Source organism: Sminthopsis crassicaudata, chromosome 3, assembly GCF_048593235.1.
Source record: "Sminthopsis crassicaudata isolate SCR6 chromosome 3, ASM4859323v1, whole genome shotgun sequence".
Taxonomy (NCBI): domain Eukaryota; kingdom Metazoa; phylum Chordata; class Mammalia; order Dasyuromorphia; family Dasyuridae; genus Sminthopsis; species Sminthopsis crassicaudata.
This window is the reverse complement of record NC_133619.1, coordinates 557,142,503-557,165,342: the sequence shown is the minus strand read 5'-3', so window position 1 is coordinate 557,165,342 and position 22,840 is coordinate 557,142,503. Positions and strand designations below refer to the sequence as shown.

The 22,840-nt window shown below is 35.4% G+C and overlaps 1 protein-coding gene and 1 long non-coding RNA gene across 3 annotated transcripts in view; one reads left to right on the top strand and one right to left on the bottom strand.

Annotated features, from left to right (window-relative positions):
- LOC141563484 (uncharacterized) overlaps positions 1 to 16,119 on the bottom strand; it is an 80,505-nt gene extending 64,386 nt beyond the window's left edge. For both annotated transcript variants that reach the window (XR_012488431.1, XR_012488430.1), the window contains exon 1: positions 15,881 to 16,119. This is a non-coding gene — a long non-coding RNA (uncharacterized LOC141563484). The remainder of the gene's footprint in view (positions 1 to 15,880) is intronic.
- The window catches only part of ME3 (malic enzyme 3), a 279,762-nt gene that overhangs the window by 123,246 nt on the left and 133,676 nt on the right, over positions 1 to 22,840 (top strand). Inside the window, exons 3-4 of the mRNA XM_074304676.1 lie at positions 10,205 to 10,338; positions 11,368 to 11,517. Of these exons, the coding sequence (XP_074160777.1) occupies positions 10,205 to 10,338; positions 11,368 to 11,517 (284 nt within the window). The remainder of the gene's footprint in view (positions 1 to 10,204; positions 10,339 to 11,367; positions 11,518 to 22,840) is intronic.

Sequence of the window (22,840 nt, the reverse complement as noted above, 5' to 3'; positions counted from 1 at the left end):
AGAGAAAAGGTTGTAAATGCTTCTTGGGAGACATCCACACTTTAGAGGCAGGAGGATGAGGAAAAATACTAAGAAGTAGAAAGAGAAGAAGTAGAAGAACCAGGAAAAAGTACTATTGGAGGTCAAGAGAGGAAAGAATATCAAGAACTAGCTGAAATATAATAATAATTTATATTTTTAAAGCACTTCAGAGTTATGAAGTGCTTTATATACATTATATCATGAGACCTTCATAATAGCCCTGAGTACTAAGTACTTTCAATTTGGGATAAGTGGTCTTAGCAGTATCTGCTAGGAGATTGTTGTAGTAGTCCAGGTGGGTGGCAGTTGAGGGACCATATAAAGATGGCAACTATGAAAAAGGAGATGGGAGAGTTTTTGCACAATTGGAATTGACAGGACATAGTAACACTGAATATGAGAGGTGGCAAAGAGAGAAGAATTAAAGATAACAGCAAGATTTCAAATATGGAAGACCTAATGTCAATGACTAAAATAATAGAAGGGCCATATTTTGAGGGAAAGAAAATAAACCTGGATTGGAACTTGCTGAATTTGAAATGCTGATAGGATATCTTGGTAGATAGATGGGTTCTATAGACAGAGAAGGGATCAGTTAGAGATGTGGGCAAAGAACTAGGAATATGTGGAAGTAGAATCAGTAGACTTGAGTCAATAGAAGAGAGTATATTATGATGGATCCAATGATCAGGTTTGTCATTAGTTTACATTAGTTTACTTTTAGTTTACAAGTTATAAAGATGGGGGTGGTGGGAGTCTTCCCACGATGTCAGTAAAAAGAATGTCTGATCGGAAGTCAACTTATGTATAATGGAATCTTGCTTCTACTTAGTCAAATTCTCTTAACTTCTCTGGGCTTCAATCTTTTTTTAATTAAAACTAACTATTTTTATTGAAGCTTTTCATTTTCAAAACATCTGCAAGGATAATTTTTCAACATTGACCCTTGTGTTCCAATTTTCCCCCCTTTCCCCTACCTCCTCCCTTAGATGGCAGTCCAATATATGTTAAATGTGGTAAAAAAAAAATATATATATATATATATATGTAAACTAAATATAGGCATATATATTTATACAATTATCTTGCTGCACAAGAAAAATCTGATCAAAAAGGAGGAAAAATGAGAAAGAAAATAAAATTCAAAAAACAACAACAAAAGAAGTGAAAATGCTATGTTGTGATTTACACTCAGTTCCCATAGTCCTCTCTCTGGGTGTAGATGGTTCTCACCACAAGATCATTGGTAACTGGCCTGTGATCATCTTATTGTTGAGAAGAACCATGTCAATCAGAAATGATCATCATATAATCTTGCTGTTACATGTACAATGACATCCTGATTCTTCTCATTTAACTCGGCATCAGTTCTTGTTAAACTTCAAACCTCTCTGAAATCATTCTGCTAATTGTTTTTTATAGAACCATAATATTCCATGACATTCATATATCATAACTTAGCCCATATTTTGAGGGAAAGAAAATAAACCTGCATTGGAGCTAGATCCACTCAGTTTCCAGTTTCTGGCCACTACAAAAAGGGCTACCACAAACATTTTTGCACATGTGGGACTCTTTCTCTCTCTTATGATCTGTTTGGAATATAATCCCAGTATAAACATTGCTGGATCAAAGGATATTGGGCTTCAATCTTTACAACTAAAATGGCGGTGGAGAGTTATACTAGATGATTCACAATGTCCTTTCCAGCTGTGGAAATCAGAGTATTATTGGTGACCTTTGAGGAACTGCTTTCTATTTAGAAATGAGAAGAAATGCTTGCTCCTATTTGTAAGAAGATGAGGAAAGAGCTTGTTGAAAAGACAGGATTGAAGATCATATGAGCATGGATTTTGAGGTAGATACCTTAGAGAACATCTATCCCAAATTCCTCTTTTTTCAGATGAGGAAACAGAAACCCAAGGAGAATCAGTGACATGATAGGGATTACCTAACTAGTAAGTGTGAGAAGTGGAATTTGAACCTAAGTATTTTTTGCTAGAAGAGTCAAATTATCCATTATGTCAAACTGTTTCTTCACTGCATAGTAGAGAGATGATTGCTGGAATAAAATTGTAAAGCAGACAAGAAGAGATAAGATCATGTATTATAGCTATGAATTCCCTTTAGTTAAAAAGTAGTGCTATCTCTTAGTACAAAACTGGAAAAGGAACAGAGAATAGATGATGATAGTAAAAAGTTTTGAAGAGTGAATCAGTTGGATTAAGAGATTTTCTTTAAATGGCTTTTGAAAAAGGAGATGAAGGAAAGTGAGGGAAGTTGAGGAGAAAGGAAAATTTAGAGCAGCTGTTGTAGGCAAAATTATTTTAATAATAATACTAAGACATTTTAATGTCTAAATATGGTAAATAATAATAGTTCTTTGGAAGGATCTTTAGTAATTTTAAGAGAATGAGTTGGAAACCAAAAATAATAATTGCTGATTTGTTAAAAATTTAATTTAATTTTTAATTTATGGAATATAGTATATCCAAAACATAGTATAATAAAGATTACACATGAAACTGTAAATCTATTGTGTACAAATTGTTATTTCTTTTCAATATATAATAAGGTTGTTATGTAAATTTCTTTTTTCTTTCTGCCCCTCATATAATAAATAATAATTGATAACTGCTGATTGAGAGTGACTAAAAGAGCAGATACATATTGTGCAGTCAACCAATTAATCAGCAAGAATGTATTAAAATCTTACTATAAAATGGGCACTGGGCTAAACACTGAGGAGTCACAGAAAGGGCAAAAATACTAGGAAAAGTATATTAAATTAGATAGGGAGTGTTAGGTCAGATCACACAGAGCCCTGGAAGCCAGGGAGAAGTATTTAAACTTGAAAAAATTAAGCCTGAATAATTAAGAAATAAGTCTACAGCTAAAAACCATATGCCTCCCCACCTCCTTTATCAAGCCCACTTCAAAGCCTATATGTTGCCTATGAACATTTTATGACTTACTAATCACAAGTCTAGAAAACTTTACACTGTCATTGTAGAACACTTTTACATTCTGCAGACATTTCTGTCCACTTTGAATGACCTTTGTAGAGTTTTATTCTGGATGGCTGGATTCCATGCGTGAATTAAACCACATATACATTTCTTTGGCTAAAGACCAAATAAAGAGCAATGCCCTTAGGAAAGAAAGGAAAAATTAGCAAATTCATCAATGCTTTCTGATGGGCTCCCAATTTTCAGAGCCAATTTTTGTTTAATAAGCCCTTTTGCTTTGATTAAAATTACAAGTCCATAAAAGCAAACTAGACACCTCCCCTGATGTGAAATTCAAGATTTATGAAAATTCATATATACTTTTATTTATTAATGGTTATACTTAACACTAAAAAAATATTCATAAGAGGACATACAGTTTGCAATGAAAAGGAATACACAAGATAATCAAGCCATAGCCTTTTACTAACTTATGCCAAGAAAGGGGGCTAATAATAGCTTTTGTATAAATGTGCTGTGAATGCCTAAACTAGCAATCAACTCAATCCCTGTTGTTTCTGGAGTATACCTATCCTCCAGTTGAATTATTGTTTAATTACACATTGCATTTCCTCTGTTCTTTTGTTTCCTAATAATAATTGCTGTTATTTATAGACAGTTCACTGAAATCTGCTTGGTCATAGACACCTGGAGAGAATCATTAACTCTGACTTTCTTCAAGATCCAATTTAACTCCTACCTTTTGCAGGTCTTTCCCAGGCCCCTAGTCCCTTCCCTCTGACATTACTCTCTATATACCTTTTAAAAAATTTTATATCAACCTAGTTATTTACATAAAATCTCCCCCATTAGAAGGGGAGCTCCTTGACAACTGGTTCCCTGTTTTTGTTTTTCTTTGTATCCCCCGATCTTAGCAGTGTGCCTGACATATGATAAATGACTGACTAACTTAGTCATTGATTCTTGCTGGAGAGAAGAGAATAGACAAACTGCTGTTTAAAAGAGAATTATTTAAACTTCCTTTGTCTTTTAAAGGCACAAAATTCAAATTCTCAAAGCATAAGCACTTTCTAGAAACAGAATGTTATAGTTGGAAGGGCATGTACCTTCTCTTCTACCCTTTGCCCAAATAGAGATTCCCCATTATACAGATGAGGAAATTTGAGGCAGGCAGAGATGAAGTGATTTACCCATAGGGTCACACAGTTAATAAGTGCCCCTACATTAACATATACATATATATATATATACATATATTTAAATTCTACATTATCATATATATAGGTACAGTAGCAAACACTTATATAGTACTTTAAGATTTGCAAAGCTTTATTCTCTATGTAAACAGACAAAAAGAAAACAGCCCTTTAGTTTTGAAGGGCCTTAAATGAGAGACTTAAACACTGTATTGTGGTGAGCAGCAGAGAGTCAGCTCCAGCTAGGAAATTGTAGGACTATTTAACACATGCTGGTCAATTCATTTAATTTTACAGTGGCTAGGACAACATTCTAAAACTCTTAAGTTGTAGATATGTTGTTTATCTACATCTCAAAATTAGTCTTGATCTTGGACATGACCCATTTTGACAGTCTTAGAGATTATCTCATTCACAGAGAGCAAGATACACACACACACACACACACACACACACACACACACACACACACACACACACACACATATATGGTTCCTAACATACTTTGGACTTGATACAGTTTATAAAATCACGCTGGAAATTAATTTAGAAAATCTTCTGGTGATAAATCAAGCATTTATGTGACAATTCATAGTTAACTAGTTATTCTGTACGATGACTGTTTGTAGGTTATTTATTTTTCCAAGGGGCAGGTAGTAAGTACTACATAAAGGTTTGGAAAGAATTGTTACACTACATATGCACCTAACTTGACTCAAGAGACACCACAATTGCCCATGAGCTTGGGGAGCTAAGGTTGTCCCCAAATCAGGTTCAGTGCTAAAAGAAACCCTTGGATTTTTTTTTATCTTGAAATCACCAGTCACTAAACAGTTTCAGTTTTTCTTCCAAGTACAAAAGGAGTTGATGGCAGTCATCCAAGAATAACAATTATCCCTCCAGAAGGCAGTGAGTAATTATTAAAAGTCACAATGACAGCTAACAAGGATGATGTCATAATTAGATTCCTGGACCTAATAGGGATCCCCAGGGTCCAATCATAATCAGTCAAGTTCTTGAAAAAGGCAAAGAACAGTTGAATTACTTAATGATATATTTTTGAAATTCCCATTTTATCGGGCCAGTGTCCCTATACAAAAGAATGAGAGGACAAATAAGTTCCCAAGTGGAGAAAGATGGTGGCCAGTACTCAGGAATAAAAAAAGGGGGGGTTTCTAAATCATCTTCTTTCATCTGTAAGAATTTTTAGCAATCTATCTTGCCTGTACTTTAATAATTTTCCTGACTGAAATACTTTCAAATTTTCCAGATTTTAGGTAATGTTTATTTTCTGGATGTATAGAAAGACTTCAGATTAATCATGATTCATGTGAAATGGGCTACAGATATAGTATTTCTTACCTAAGGATTCTGTGAATGTATTTCAGAGGTTTTATGAACTTGGATGGGGGAAAATACATCTTTATTTTCACAAACTTCTAACTAAAATTTAACATTTATTTCAATTCTTAAAAACATGACTTAGGGTTTTCAGTTTCGCCAGATTGCCAGGGGTCAAGGACACACACAAAAAGGTGAAGAACCCTACTCTAGATAGATAAACTAGATGGTATGGAGGAAGGAATTAGATTTATAGTTAAATCCTAGACTTAAATGCCAACTCTGCTATTTATGACCATGTATTGGATGACCAGCATGGCTTCAATTTTTTTTTGTATGTAAAATGAGGAGATCAGATATTCTCTAAGGTTCTCTCTAGTTCTGAATTCTATGATCCTGGAGGTTTCCGAAACTTTTTCTAGCCCTTCTCAATATTCAAGAATTTACACCTACCTGTAATTAATTAAATTCCACAAACATTAATTAAATCTCTACTTACAATGTTAGAAGGTTAGAGCTACTTGTTAGAATGTAATTTCCTTGAAAGTAAGAGTTATTTTATTCTTGCTCTTTTATGTCCAGCATCTAGCATTAGTACTTAATATAAATACCTGGTCATTGATTGATTGCAGAAAAGCAAAAGGGACTACAGAGTTGTAATGTAAGGAGGCAGATTTGACTTTATAAATATCACTGAAATTTGGTGTGATGAGATTCATGACTAGACTACCTTATTCAAAACAAACAAAATGTAGTAAAGGGGGGAAAATAACATTTTAAATTAAAAGACTATAATAATGTGGAGAAATCTTGGAACAGGATGGGAAATACACAATAAAAATATTTTAGCAAAAATTAATAATGAAAGCAGAAATTGAGGTTTTTGTCATTAGACTACACTACAATCCACTTTGGCAGAAAAAAAAGAATAGATGAGGAATAGAAGGAACAAATCACAAGCCTGGCACAGAAAAATGCCATAGTAATTATGGGAGACCAGTAGTAGACAGATGTAGAAATTCTCTCTGCTAAAAGGAGGGGATGTATTAACATCTTGACTTATCTCAACAATAATTTCATCCTTCAGAAGAGAAAGGTCCAACAAGGAAACAATATTGCTGAAGTGGAAATAATAGATAGCATGGCATAAGGGGAGAAATGACTAGTCTCTTTCAGAGTTTTTAATAAAGAAAGAGAAGAAAACTGGAAGGATATATCTCTATTTATTGGTATATATGTATATACTGCATACATACACACAAATATATTTATATACATGCATACAAACATATATATTTAATATGCCTAATATGAATTATATAGTTTAGGAGTGAAGATTTTAGGTCTTCAGAGGAAGACTAGGTAGAACCTATGGACTAAAATCCTGTAAAGTCAGCCCACAAAGATTGAGATTCCTAAGAATAAAATTTGGAAGACAGGAAGAAAAAATATTCTAATGAGAAGGAAATAGGGCAATTTTCTTAAAAGATTCTTTTGAATGCACAGGGAATTCCCAAGTCAAGCTAGATTTGAGAGGATAGAAGCAAAGATTGGTAACAGAGGATGAATACAGGTGAATGTCACTGTGCAGTGGGAAGATTGTTTCTATAAGATAAAATTTAAAAGCTAATAATTTTATTAGCTTTTAAACCACTATTACGATTTGCCCTCAATTTATCTCACTAACCTCACTGAACATTATTTCCCCCTCTATAATGTAATCTAGTCATACTGTAATTTGTTTTATTCATTCAAAACACTCCAAAATTAATTTCTGGGCTGTAACACTGGCTACTCTTCCCCCCAATACCTGGGATGTTTCCCTTCTTACTTCCATTCCATAGAGTCCTTTTCTTCTCTTTAAAATTCATTTTAGGTATCATCTTAAGTATGAAGCCTTTCTTGAGCGTCTCAGCTATTAGTTCCCTTTCTGCCAAACTACCATGTATTTAACTACATTCTATGTATTTCTGTTTATTAAATTTTTATTTAAGTTGTATATAATTTTGTAAGTACTTCTTGTCTCCTCCATTAGAATATAAACTCATTTTGAGTAGGGATGGTTTCATTCTTTGGACATGAGTTCCCAGTACCTGGTGTATAATAGGTACTTTATAAATATTTATTGAATGATTTGATAATTCTCTGGTTTTGGAATCAGAAGCTGGTCACCAAAAGAATATCCAAAGTGTATTTATTAATTGTACGATTTCAGCTTGGAGGGAGGCTTACCGTGGTACACTCAGGGTCCTGAGTTTAGCAGTGTTTCATTTTCATTGATGACTTGTAAAAGAATAGATGGCATGTAGACACCTCCTCCTCTCACCCATGTACTGGACTCTTGCCATCAGTGACCCTTACCTCTTCACTATTCCTCAAAGAAGACAATCCAGCTCTTGGCTTCTGGCTATCCCTCAGATATGGAATGTCCTTTCTCCTCATCCCCACTTTCTCACTTAACTGGCTTCATTTAAAGCCTAACTAAAAAATCTTCCTACTATAGCAAGTCTTTTCTTTTTTCCTTAATTCTAGTCCTTCCCTCTGTTAATTATCTCCAGTTTGTCATATGTTTATCTTGTTTGTACACAGTTTTCCCAGTTGTCTCTCCATTAGACCATGAACTCTTTGAAAGCAAAGATTGTCTTCTGCCTTTGTATCTCTAGCACTTAGCATAGCGCCTGCACTTAGTAGGCTCATAGTAAATATTTGTTGACAAATTGATTTGCACATGGGAAGCTAGCTAGCATACTGGATAGTAGTCAGGATCCAGCACTGGCAGTGATTTATTGGGAGAATCATGGGAACCAAATCATAGTCCAATCCCTTGCATTGAATATTCCCTATTCATCAAAGCTTGCACCTCCTAAGGGGTGACTTCTTGTGCCTTGCTCTTTGTATGCCTCATACCAAATCCAACTAACATAATCTCCAAATCTAAGAACTAGGAAAAAAAATCTCCTAGGCTACCTACTTTAACCCATACTTAATCAACATAAAATATATCTCTAACCATTAGTCTTTTACATCTTCTTGGAATATCTCTAGAAAAAGGAAACTAACTGGTTCTTTCCTGGGTCACCCTTCTCTACTCTTTTTATAATTGTTAGTACTGGGACTAACCAGTCCAATTGTCCTTTGCCTCAAGCCTAGAATTGTTTCTTTGTTCCTCTACTCTTTGTTCCTAGTCCTGCTGAGGGTTAATTAAAGTCAGTCTAATACTCCTTTCAAGTGATACTTTTTCTAACTTGAAAACAACTATTAAGTCTCAGATTCAAATCCAGGCTTTAATACTAAATAGTTCTGTGACCATAGGCAAGTCATAGCCTCCTGAAAAGAATGACTTGATGACTTCTTCTAAAGTCCCTTCCCATTCTAAATCTAGGACCCTTAGTCCCTGGAAGTGTGTTTGTCTCCAGGCTATCCATTTCCAATTCACTGGCCATTTGCAGTTTACTTTTCTGAAGGTCAGTCAATGAGGATTGGAGGACAGGAGAAGGCCAGAACTTTTCTCCTCCCACCTTACCCCCCCACCTTTACCCCCTTCCCACTAATTTCTTCTCAGAAGTTTAGAAAGAGGTTTCCCTTACTAAACTACCATATGTGAAATCCCCAAGTCCAAATTAGCTCTCTGGTTTAATAGAAACTCCACAAATCATAAGCAATTCAACCATTTTAAATATTTCCTATCACACCTAATTGACCTGCTTTTGATTGATCCAAAAGAGGAATCCAGACCTTTTGTACACCTCTAATTGGTGTGTTCTCACCCATAATGGTAGCTGGGCTAAGTAGGTTGGAAGGATTGATTTACTTACTAAGCCAGCTCTCACCCTTACCTACCTAAAGGAGCAAAAGCAAATCTAAACAAAATTTTTATTGACTTCAGCATTTAATACCTGTAAGTTTTAGTACTCTTGGCATAACTTTTGAAGGCTATGCTCTTTTTTAGTTTATATATTTACTTGCCTTCTTATCTTTTATGTGATTATAACTTTAAAAACTTTAAGTTCTTAAAACTTGAATTTATTGTTGAATTCACTCTGCCTAGAATTTCATAACCTGCTAACAGGAAGCCCACATAGAATTATAGGACTTGAAAACATGAAGTTTGTGCCTCATTTGAAAAATTAGAAGGCAAGAGAAAGCAAGTCCCCAAGGCCGCCCAGGCTAGAATCAAAGCTGAGATTGAAACTCAGGTATTCCAACTCAAAGTGATTCGCTCTTTCCCCTATGTGATACCCTCTCTAGTTAGTGTTACTTTCCAGTAAATGCATTGGGATTGTTGCCAGCCATTTAGAGGGAAGTTATTTACCACTTACAGTATGTTATAGTAAAGAGAAAGAACTAAATTTGAACTCAGAAATACCTGAGTTCAAATTCTACCTCTGACATAAAATGACTATATGAACCAGGACAAGTCATTTAATCTGTAATGTTCCAAGAAAATTTTAACACCATAAGTTTCAGAAAAAGGGTCATCTGCATTGGGAGAAGTTGCTCACTAGCAATTTCACACACCAATGAAAGCACAAATTCAGTTTTTAAAAAGGGAAACAAAGGGGAAGAAAGAGGGGGGAGAGAGAGAGAGTATCTTGAAAGTATTTTGAAACATTTTTTTTTGCTTTTTGACTCCATACTCATGTGTTTATGTTTATGTTTTTTCATTCATCTTCCTAGGGAATGGCATTTACGCTGGAAGAAAGGCTGCAGCTTGGCATCCATGGCCTAATACCTCCTTGCTTCTTGAGCCAAGATGTCCAGCTCCTCCGGGTGATGAGATACTACGAGAAACAGCCCAGTGATCTGGACAAGTATGTAGAGAATGCTCATGCTGTTTACTCTCTTCCCCCAGCATCTCTAATCTTACAATCTGAGCCTTTCAATTTAATAAGTATTTAATCAACACCTCCTGAATAAGGGGTTGGGGTTAAAACAGAAGAATAACTTGCCCTCATGGGTCTTATAATTTCCTAGGAAACATCAGACACTACATGGGTCAGTTACAGAATCTCAGACACCACTGAATCCCACCAGGGACAAAGAATCTTCTCTACAATATACTTGACTTCTAGCTTTTACTTGAACACTTCCTGGTATAGGAAGCTCACTATTTACCTCAGTAATAGTAATAGTTAGCCCATTCCAATTTTGGACAATTGTTATTTATTAGAAAGCATTTTACTTATATGAAACCAACATTCATTTCTCTGCTCCCATTTCTCCTGATTCTGAGCTTGGATTCTAGTAAGTATACCATAGAGAACTTAGAACCAGTGCAAACATGTAATATTGTAACATGGGTGAAATTTCTCCTTTTCTTTCTAACTCCTCCCCATTTGAGAGGCACAAGGATATATTACCATCTCCCCTCCTCTCTTACATGGAAATTTGTTCTTAGTAATGGATCTATCATTTTCACCTCAATATAAATTTGTTAGTGTGCTAATGCCCCCAAGGGGGTATTTAGATTTCAAACCTCCTCTATGGGTGTAGAAGAAAAAGGTCTGAAGACTTCTTGTAATAGAAGAACTCACTTTTATCAGTAAATGTGAAAAGTGTCTGATAAAGAAAATTCAGACATGGGTAATAAGTAATAGAGGTATTATTTGGGGAGAAAGTCTCCTGAAATTATCGTGTGAGTGGCTACTTCCTCTTCTTATGCCTAATGCTATTCAATCCAAAGGGAAGATTTTCCACAGAAATTACCCTGACCATTATTCCATGTAACCTAAAGTTTGACGTATTTTTGGCATTCCCTATGGATTCTCCTGTGGCCATCCACAGTGGAAACCATCTGGCTCTAATAACAACCCTGGTTTTCTCTCTCCCCCATTTTTAAGGTACATCATTCTCATGACTCTTCAAGACCGGAATGAGAAACTTTTCTACCGAGTTCTTACATCAGATGTGGAGAAGTTCATGCCTATTGTCTATACGCCCACAGTGGGGCTGGCTTGTCAGCAGTATGGCCTGACCTTCCGTAGACCACGGTGAGTGGAACAGATGCCAATGAGGTAAAGTATTCATTGAGAATATCTGTGGCCTGGGAGTGTTCATCCATCAACATATCACAAACATGTAAGGGTGACAGCAAGAGACAGTACCAACTTACCTTGTAATTCAGACACAGAATTGTCTCTCTCTTCTCCCCTTTGCCTTTCCCTTCCTTCCCTTGCCCCCTTTTTTCTTCCTCTCTATCTCCCTCTCCCTATTTTCCATTATTCTACTCTCTCTCTTATTCATCCCACTTCTTCCTAATAGAAGAATACTAGATTTAAAGTTGGTGTGTCTGAGTTTGAATCTTTATTCTACCATTTACTAGCTATGTGACTCTAGGCAAATTAGTAATTTTTCTGGATCTTGGTTTCCTCATTATGAATGAAGGGATTGAACTAACATTTAGAATATTATGATATTTTGTTCTACTCTCATAAACATGTGTATATAGATACATATAAATAGATTTATATTTAAAAGTAGATTTATATGTTATATAAATAATATTATATATTACTGTCAGGTAAGTGATGCATAGATAGAATCCTAGACTTGGAATAAGGAAGATCTAAATTCAAATCCAGACTTAATATCTGTGTGACCCTGAGCAAGTCTTAAACCTCTCAGTTTCCTCATCTGTAAAATGGAGATAAGAACAGTTCCTACTATTTAGGATTGTGAGGATTAAATAAGATCACATTTGTAAAGTTTTGCAAGCCTTACAATGCTATATAAATGGTAATCATCATTATCATTGTTTCTGTGGCTTTCTATACTTTCAAATCCATATAGATACTCCTTCTATCAATACTGATCACTATCCCTGTGTGCCTTCACAAACATTAGCATAAATTGCTAAGCCTACAAGTTTATTGCTGATGACCAGATCTGGCCAGCAGAAGATACACACACACACACACACACACACACACACACACACACACACACACACACACACATATACACAAGTATAGGGGCATATGTCCTTTCAGGGATGTTGTTTGTTAAGTATACTCCCAGGAAACTGGGATTAGAATCAGGAAGACTCATCTTCCTGAATTCAGATCTTATCTCAGACACTTAAGCTGTGTGACCTAGGCAAGTCAAGTCAGTTTCCTCATTTGTAAAATAAGCTAGAGAAGGAAATGGCAAAACACTCCAGTATCTTTGCTAAAAGAAAAGAAAAACCTGAAATGGGGTCATAAAAAGAACATGACTGAAAAATTATTTTTAAAAAAATGTCCTCATTCAGGAACAGTTGCTTTATGAATGTACTAAGGGAAAGTAGCTGAGACAGCCTTGTGCTATCTAGAGCATAAGGTTTGTTGGTTTGTGTAAGCCACCTGATAGAATACCAAGTTCCATCTGCTCCAGATGATTTTAGTTGCTTAGATCCTGGAAGAAGTTTGAACTTGTAAGTCTCAAGTCACTTTTCAGCCTTTCTACACTTGCATGGATAGAATCTGCCTTTTCCCTTTTAATGCCTCTGCTTGAATTTCTATGTTGTCTAAGGATATTATCACAAATATGATAATCATATTTAAGGAACAGATATGATTTATCCTATGGAAGTTAATAATTTATTTGTCTTATTACTTCCATTCCTAATGGATTTCAATTTCTTCCCCAACTTTGAAAAATCAGAAGAGATTACTCACTTATGTATAGATTAAATTACATTTAGTAAAGAAAATTGAAATCTAATAGGTACATGGTTAAAATTCATTGTGGCTTTAGAAAACCATAGCCACTGGTTTGAGGAGTCTAAATTCTCTTGTGCTTACCTTCTTGTGCTCTGCTTCTCATTATCATCACTGAGACAAGTGGATCTAATTGACTTTTATACCAAACAAGCTTGAACTCAGTCATAAAGTTGTGTGTGTGTGTGTATGTGTAAAAGAAGTCAACATTCCATCATTATCTGGTTCACTCTATTTCATAGTGAAAATGGAGACATCTGTTGGCATGGCATCTACTTTCTAGCCAATTTCTAGGAAAAATTTATGGTGTAGTTCTCCAGGAGACAGGTTACTCACAAATTCCACAATCAGGCAGCCTCAGAATTTTCTCCCTTTGGTTAACAAGATATACAATCACCACTATACTCTAGAAGTTTCCCACCTCAGGAAGCAGCCATTCACCATTTGTTCCTCATTGCCTTCTGGAATCTCTTGGTAATATAGTTGAATATGTGTTGTTGACATGATTGGTGTAGGGGTAGTTTCATTCCAATCACTTTAGCACATATTGGCTGCTTCCACCCCAGAAGAGTAAGACATAAAGCCTTCTGACCAAGGAGTAAGTATTCCCATAAAAAGAGCAATAGATGCAAAAATACAATGCCACCCATTCAAAATTCCTGTTAGCGTTTACAGGATCTCTTGATCCTCCTACTTGGTCCTTTACAACAGAGTTTCTTAAACTTTCTCCACTTGTGACTCCTTTTTGCCCAAGAAATTTTTATGTGACCCCGATTCAAATCTAAGCCAAGGTGTTTCTGGCAGCATTTTGCATGAGCAGTGCAAAGTGCACGTTATGTGTTCATAACTGAGACTGAAATGAAGTGGCTCAATGCAACATGGGCATGCACTGCCAGAAACACCTTGGATTATTATACATTTGATTTTGAATTGATTTTTGGTCATTGTATTCAGAAACCTTTTACTGTGGCCAAATTTTGGGAACCCTACATTCAGTTACACAACCCCATATGGAATCACAACCACAGTTTAAGAAGCTTTGCTTTACAGTATCTAAGGACGTTTCCTCACTCGAACTGTCATTTTTCTTTTGTCCTTAAAGAAAATTAAAAAATAAATCAGAAGGTACCTGGGGCTACTAAGGAGCTGTCAGAACTGCTGCTACATTGCATATATGAATACATGTTATAATTATGCATTTATATAGTTCTGTGGAGAAATATTACAATGCATACATAAGTATGTGGCATTTTATCATTAGTGATCACATCTTTCAAACAGAAAAAAACGTGGAATTTAAAAGGATTTGGGCCACAACATATAAAGTTGTCTGCAGTTCAAAATGAGTCTTGTGGACCAATTCATTCAGTATTCATTCTACATACATTAATTTAGCCTCTGATTTTTGCAAGACAGTGTTGAATAACATAAAGAGGATCAAGGCACAGTCCTCACTCTCAAGGAATTTATTATCTAATAAGAAAAATAAAATATACAGATAGATTGTGCTAAGTATATGAGAGAGGAACAAAGCATTATATAAGAGCTCTAAGCAGGGAAAGGGCAAAAGGACTGTCACTATATTCTTTATGTCTCTTCTGTTTTGTTCCACATCCAGAACCTTTCCTTTATGTCTCCAGCTTTTGGAAGAGGCACCTTCCTATATCTCATAAAGAAGACAGCATTATATTACTATGGGGAAAGGCAGGGCTATTTGTAGGCTCACTCATGCTATATCATTGCAAAGATGCTCAGCTGCTGAATCCAGTATAGTTGCATTTTTAGCTTCAGACTTGTTGTTTTTAGCTAGAAAGAGGAAAATCTTAATAGTTCATTCATTTTTTTCAAATTTTAAAAACTATTCCTGACAGTGAAATTGAGAAACTATAGGCTCATGGTTTGTTTGTTTGTTTGTTTGTTTGTTTTTAATATACAGGATCCTCTTTACTCCAAATTTTCAAGAAACATTTCTCCATTATTTTTGTGTTGTGGTAGGAAAAACTGCCAAATTTGGAGATAAAATGCTTAGGTTGAAGCTCCAGCTATTCTATCATAGCTGTTATTAAATTACAATTACAAATTAATTACAATTAAATGACTAGGGCAAATCATTTAAGCTCTCTTTGATTCAGTTTCCCCTTCTGCAAAATGGGAGTAATACTTGTACTTCCTCCTTCACAAGGTTGTAGTCATTGTCACATGAGATGATATATATCTTAACCTTTAATGTGGAATCTGAGACCTTTAAAAATATATTTATATTTTTAAAATATATTTATATATATATATATATATATATATATATATAAACTATATTTCAATATAATTGGCTTCCTTTGTAATCCTGTATTTTTTCCTCCATTTAAAAATGTTATTCTGAGAAAGGGTCCATAGGCTTGACCAGACTTCCAGAAAGCTCCACAACAAGATTAAGAACTCCTGGCATATATGTAAGAAGTCTAGAACTGTAAAGTGTTATATAAATATAAGCTATAGTTATTAATAACAAAATATAAGGTTTAAAAAGTCACAATATACTCACATTTTATTAATAAAAAGAAAATTGCAAAAGAAAACATATCATAAGTAATATCTTTTAACTGTAGGCATGAACTCAACATATTATTATTCAGCTGCAGAGTGATTTTTTCCTCACCTCTTTTTATGTTACTTTCTCTTAGCTTGAACTCCAGCCAATCCATTAGTTGAACTCCATCTGCCCACACTCATTCCTGTAGCGGCTGGAATGCTGGCAGTCCCCAGGAGCATATAGCAGCTTACCATTAAACAGAGCTGGGTGTTTTTTTGTCCATGGACTTGACAGCACTTTCTAGAGTTATAGAATCTCAGGGATAGAAAGGGGCCTCTGATCTTCTTGTCCAACCTGTAGTAAAGTGGAACGAGTACTGGGTTTGAAATCATTTAAATTCTATCTCTGCTATTTACCACCAGTAAGACCTTGGATGAATTGTCTACATTTGTTTGGGAAGGGGAAGAGGAAAGGGAAAGAATAAGCATTTACTAAGTAACTATTATGTGCTAGACAGTATGATAAATAGTATCTCTTTTGAAATCTGGGTTTCTTTTCTTTACATAAGGCACTTGTGGGTGATCAAACATCCCTTCCATTTTAAAATCTGTGTCCTATGGAAAAGCAATCCCCTCTATAACATACCCGGCAAATAGCCCAGGACAGTTAGCCCGTACTTTAAGAAAAATACAATAATAACAAGTCTACACATATAAACATACATGCAATATGTAGTGTGAAGAGGAGGAAATTTGTCAGGGATATCCCTTAAACAACTAATTCTTTGCCTATTCTTCTGCCTGAGTCAGAATTTTATGTAAACCTACTGGTTGGGATTATGAGTTTGTTATTTTTCAGAGTGCAGACCCACAATCTACCTTTGAACCTGGGATATTAGTTGCCCGCAGGGCATTTAACATGAATTAGTCAGGGTTGTTGCCAATCACTTTCATGTTTGCTTCCACCTCCAGGTTACCTTGTAATTAGCAGTAGATCCCATTTACCTCTCAGGAATGGAATTCATCTACCTCAACTTTGGAAATATACCCAGATCAGTATCAGAGACTTCTCACAGAACAAAAAAAATTAGTCTGTATTTTAATAAAAATATTAACATAATAGCAGCTCATATATAATATATTCTAGTTTACAAAACCCTCCACAACTCTGAGCTCAAATATTATTTTCCCATTTGATGGATGAGAAATCATATACTTGCTTATATTTACACAGATAATGTTAGAGCCAAGACTCCAAACTTCTTGTTCCATGACCATTATTTTTTGTTTTTCCTTGTTTCTTCTCCACTTAAGTTTGTCTCTGCCATGCCATGCAAGGAAAGAAGGGTAGGAAGCAGGAAATAAAAACACATAATTATGAAGGGATAAAAAGAAAAGAAATATTCTTTTCTACTTTATTAAGCTGAGTGTTAATTAGACCATATTTTTACACATGTTCAATGCTAATTAAAACAGCAATGGAGTAATTTATAGGTAAATTTGATTTATAATTCCACAAAGGAATCAAACACACCAGCCATATTAACAAAGAATTTTGACTATTCATAACATTTTTTTAAAAAGGAGAAGATGGTCTTTAAATAGAAAAGGTTGCCATTGAACTAACAGACTGAACTAGCAGATTCTCCTAGATTCGCAGGGCAGGAAAGAATTGCGTTGGCATATGCAATCTACTCCCTTGTCTTTTGGTAGAATTCTATTTTAATTCCTCCATATTAAAACCATTCTGAAAAATTATTTTTAATTTTTAAAAATTTTTCCTTTTCCTTTTAGCAGCTTTAATTTTGAAAAATTCCTTCATTGACCAAAGTTACAGGGTTGCAAAATCTTAGATATAGGAGGCATTGAACTCAACCTCAATCTGATCAGCAATCTCTTTTAGACTATAACTTATACATCTTATCTAGCCTTGTTTTGAGACTTCAAGCCAATGATAGCCCATTCCACCTTTGGATCATTCTCATTGTTAGTTGATTTAAGAATAAATTTTCTTGTCTGTAACATCTAATCATTGTTCCTAGTTCTGCCCTTTCAGGCTAAAAAGAATAAATATAATCCTTTTCCTATGTGACAGCCCTTCAAATGCTTATAAACAGCTAAAATATCTTGCCTACCTTCTTTCTTTCAGAATAACCATCAATTTGAGTTATTTATTAAACTTCTACTATGTGCGAGGCTCAGTTCTAAGCCCCGAAAAAAAAACAAAGAAAAATAAAAACAGTGCCTGCCCTCAAGGAACTCACAATCTAATAATGGAGGCAACATGCAAAATAACTGTATACACACACACGGGTACACAAGAGAACAGTGAGTCAGTTAGTCAATAGGAATTTATTAAATGCCTTCCATCTAGGCATTGAGTTAAGTACAAAGAAAGACAAAAGATGGTTTCTGTTCTCAAGGAGCTCTCAGTCTATTGAGAAAGACAACTTGTAAACCACTATGTCCAGACAAGATATATACAGGTTACATTGAAGATTACTTCTATTAAAGGGGCTGAGGAAGGCTTCTTCAGAATGTGAGATCTGATCCGAGTATTGAAGTTCCTTCAACTAAGGCTCATATAAGAGGAATTCAAATCTCTTCACCATTTAAATTTCCATATTCTGGGCATTTTCTAGTTTGTGTATGTGTATGTATATGTGTGTGTGTTTGTGTGTGTGTGTATGTGTGTGTTTGCACAGCAGGCTCACCAGGATGGAGGAGGGATGATACAGCTATGAAATCAGATTCAGCCTGTCATAATCTTGTTGTTGAGCCCTGCTACAGACTCTTATTACAACAGTGATGACACCCAGATATAATTCAGGAAACTAAATAGTGAGTACTCAGTCAACCAGGGCAGATGGCAACTCATCTCTGTGGAATAAAAATTCCATTCCCAGTCTTCTGGTAGTAAGCCCTTCTGAACTTAGTAAGGCTGTTCCTCAGATAGCAGTCTATCTCCAGGATCCTAAACTCAAACTTTTCCTTCTTTGGACCTGCTAAAGAATGGCCTCTGATACAGAGCCTTTGATAATCCAGAGACATCCCTATACTCTAAGGAAGTATTAGAATAGGACTTTAAGTGAAGAGTTTCTAAATAAGAATAATTTAAATTCTGCAGTCCACAATTTCATTAAGTTATGGACTATTGGAGTTTAGATGAAAAGAACTCTGGACTTATGGACTGTTCACACTACTTATCTCATAAATATCATATATGAACGTGTCTTACAACTTTAAAAGTTATATAACTTACAGTTATCCAGTCTCTACTTGAAAATCTCCAGTGATAGGGAGGGTGAATCCACTACTATTGAGTACTGCCTGTCCTATTCTCCTTCTGAACAGATTGCATAGTCAAGAAGTTCCTGACATCAAGCCTAAATTTAATGTTTTTTTTGAGATTTCCACTCCATGGCTGCTTGTTCTACCCTCTGTTCTGCCAAACTGAAGAAGACTAATCATTCTTCCACACAGTAGCTCCTCAACACTTGAGTACAGTTAATCTGTCCCCCTGAGTCAGTTATTCTCCAGATCTGGAAGGGATTTTAAAGGTCATGCAGTTTCCTCCGAACCCATATGAACTCTACAGGACTCAAGAAATATATATCATAATATAGGAACATTGACTACCTTGACCCTCATTTTCGGGAAGACCAAGGATATTAGATTTTATCCCTTCTTCAGGACTATGTACAACTGTAGGCATTTTTATATATGTGAGAACTGAAGTAGAAGAAGGCTAAGTGGTTTACCTGGAGTCACACAACTAGTAAAGTTTTGAGGCAAAATTCAAAGTCAGAAGTCTATCTTCCTTATTTCAAGTCCATTATTCTATTTACTATGCAACACGGGAAACCTCACCCAGCCCGGACAGGGAAAGGATTGACAGATTGATAGCTTTTTCTCGTGTGTTTTACAGTAAGTCTGAAGGATGATCAAGACATCATAGATTCTCTCAAAGGTGGGAAGGAACCCTTTGAATCACCATCTCATTTTGTAGATGAGGAAAATGAGGTTCAGATTGTTTAAAAGAATTATAGGTGTCTAGAATCTCTACAAATGACAGATGGACCCTCATTTGTAAGGATGGGTCCTCCACACCCCAATGCTATTTTACTACTAATAGCTAGATTAACTTTTTCAAAGAAATATTTACTTCAAAAGTGTAAATAATCACAAATTTACCCTTTTTATAGCAGATTCTCCTAGATTCACAGGGCAGGAAAGAATTGCGTTTTTATAGAGCCTACAGTTCCAGTTTCAAGTCCAAGTCTATCTTTGGGCTTAAGTTCTAGGTATCCTGATTTTTCCAAGTTTATGAGCTGGCTGACTGCACCATCCTGTCTGTAATCCATGACTAAAACTCCTGACATTTAAAACTAAAGAGCAGAAACAACAGAGTGGAGACCCCTGGCCCATTTCTCAGAAGCAGGATAAAAGAAAGAAGTGGTAAGATATTTCCCTTTTTTAATTCAATTCAGGGTGAGCATCACCCTATTTCCCAGCAGGAAAATAGGCAGGAAGGAAAGCAATTTTCCCAGTCTAGTGAGTTTTAAAGGTACAGCTTGTTCTGTCCATACAGCTAATCTCAGGAGGCTGCGCTTGCTCACATGGTAGGAAAACACAGGATGCAAGGTTCCTCCTTTTGACAATCTATGGGTTCCCAGGCAATCCTCCTACATATGTCAAATGTACCCGAACAACTATCTCATAAGCTTTCTTCATTTAAAAATCTTAGAATTATATGATCTGCTATTTTTGGTTTTCTCTAAGTAATGGTCTGACAAGTAAAAAAGGAAACAAGCACTTATTAAATATCTATTCTTGTGCTGGACGCTATGCTAAGCTCTTTACAGATATCTCACTTGATTTTATCAAAATCCTTAGGAAATAGTTGCTATTTATAGCCCCATTTTATAGTCGAGGAAAATGAGATTGGTGGATGTTAAGTGACATGGCCATGTCCACATAGCTAGGAAACGTAAGAAGCCAGACTTGAACTTAGGTCTGCCTTACTCCAGGCCAGTACTCTATTTACTGTTGGCTCTAGAAACCCAGGCAGGTTTCTTCAGATGTGTATGTATGTGTGTTAGAGAGAGAGAGAGTGAGAGAAACAGAGACAGAGACAGACAGAAAGACAGAGAGAAGTGTGTGAGTGTGTTAGGCAAGACCTTTGATTATATAGAACTCCTAGTGAGGAAAAATTCTCTTTATTAAATGTGGATCAGCATCTGCTTATCAACTTAAAGACTTAAAGAATTTCCTGTATTTCTCAGAAGTCCAATGATTTTCTCAGAATCCTGCCACCATGATAGATCAGACACCATATTTGAAACAAATTCTCTGTGACACCAAAGCAAATTCTCTGTCCTCCACAATCCATTATCTCTCAGACAAAACCAGTCTTTCCTCAATTTTTAGTTCTGGAATTTGTTTTTCCTCCCTGAGAGTATTTTCTATTGTCCTTATTGAGTTTGATTACATTTCTAATTACTTCACATATTTGTCAAGTCATTTCCTCCAAAATTTAGTTTGGTCCCTAGTAAATCCCTATATGTTGTCCACTGGTAATTCAAGTAATCCAGGGCAACAGAGCACTGAAACTCATGTCAGTCCATTACAATATTAGGTTTTCCACCTAATAACCTAAATAATTTTGAACAGATCCCTTAAACAATCTGAACCTCATTTTCCTCATCTACAAAATGAGATGGTGATTCAAAGGGTTCCTTCCCACCTTTGAGAGAATCTATGATGTCTTGATCATCCTTCAGACTTACTGTAAAACACACGAGAAAAAGCTATCAATCTGTCCGGGCTGGGTGAGGTTTCCCATGTTGCATAGTAAATAGAATAATGGACTTGAAATAAGAAAGATAGACCTCTGACTTTGAATTTTGCCTCAAACCTTTACTAGTTGTGTGACTCCAGGTAAACCACTTAGCCTTCTTCTACTTCAGTTCTCACATATATAAAAATGCCTACAGTTGTACATGCCTCACATAGATATTTTAAGGTTCAAATGAGATAACGTAGATAAAATGCTTTGTTACCCTTAAAGAGCTCTAAAAACATTAGTTTTGTTTATGTGTTGATATTTAGGTGACAAAGTAGAGAAAACACTGGATTTGGAGTCAGAAAAACCTCAGTTCAAATCCTGCCTTAGATATTTACTAGCTGTATAATCCTAGGCAAGCCACTTAATCTTCTTCTGCCTCAGTTTCTTTATTTATACTATGGAGATAAAAATAGCTCCTACCTACCAAGGTTGTTCTGAGGTTAAAATAAGGTAATACTTATATTTTGCAAACATTAAGATGCCATATAAATATTAGTTATCAATGTTTTGTTGTTATATAGAATGGAATAACCACTGGACTAGAAGTTTGAAGCCCTATATTCTCACCTGTCTGATCACCAACTAGTTCCATAACCTCTAGCAATCACTTGATTTTTTGGTCTTCTCATCTGTAAGATGGGGATGATAATGCCTTTAAAGTTTATTGAGAGATAAGATATTACAGGTCAATAAAAAGAATATAATGATATTTATTTGTAGAGTAGATTCAGAAATAATCAGTGATTACTTTTGACCCGAGGTCCTTTTAACTCTGAGTCGATGTAATTTGATGTATTCATTCATTCATTCATTCATTCATTCATTTTTAAGGTAGAACTTTCAATTACTCATTATATCCTACTATCATACACACTATAAGATCAGCTAATCCATACCATGCTTTATTTTGTGGATGAGAAAGCTAACACCCAAAGATGATGCATTATGGCATTGCATTGCTTGGTCATGGCACAGATAGGACCCCACTCCAGCTTGTCTATCTTCAGGTTCTGTGATCTTTCCTCTGGCTGCTACTCTTTCCATGTCATTCTACAGTTATAAATCTACTGCCATCTAACCCGTATTTCCACTTTATTAACAAAGTTATAATTTTGTCAAGTGGCTTGCTAAGATCCAGATAAGACAGGTATACAGCAGTCCTCTGATCTTTTAGTTAAGTAACTTATCAGTTTACCTGGTTATATTTATATTTATTTTACATAGCACCCATTTGAGATG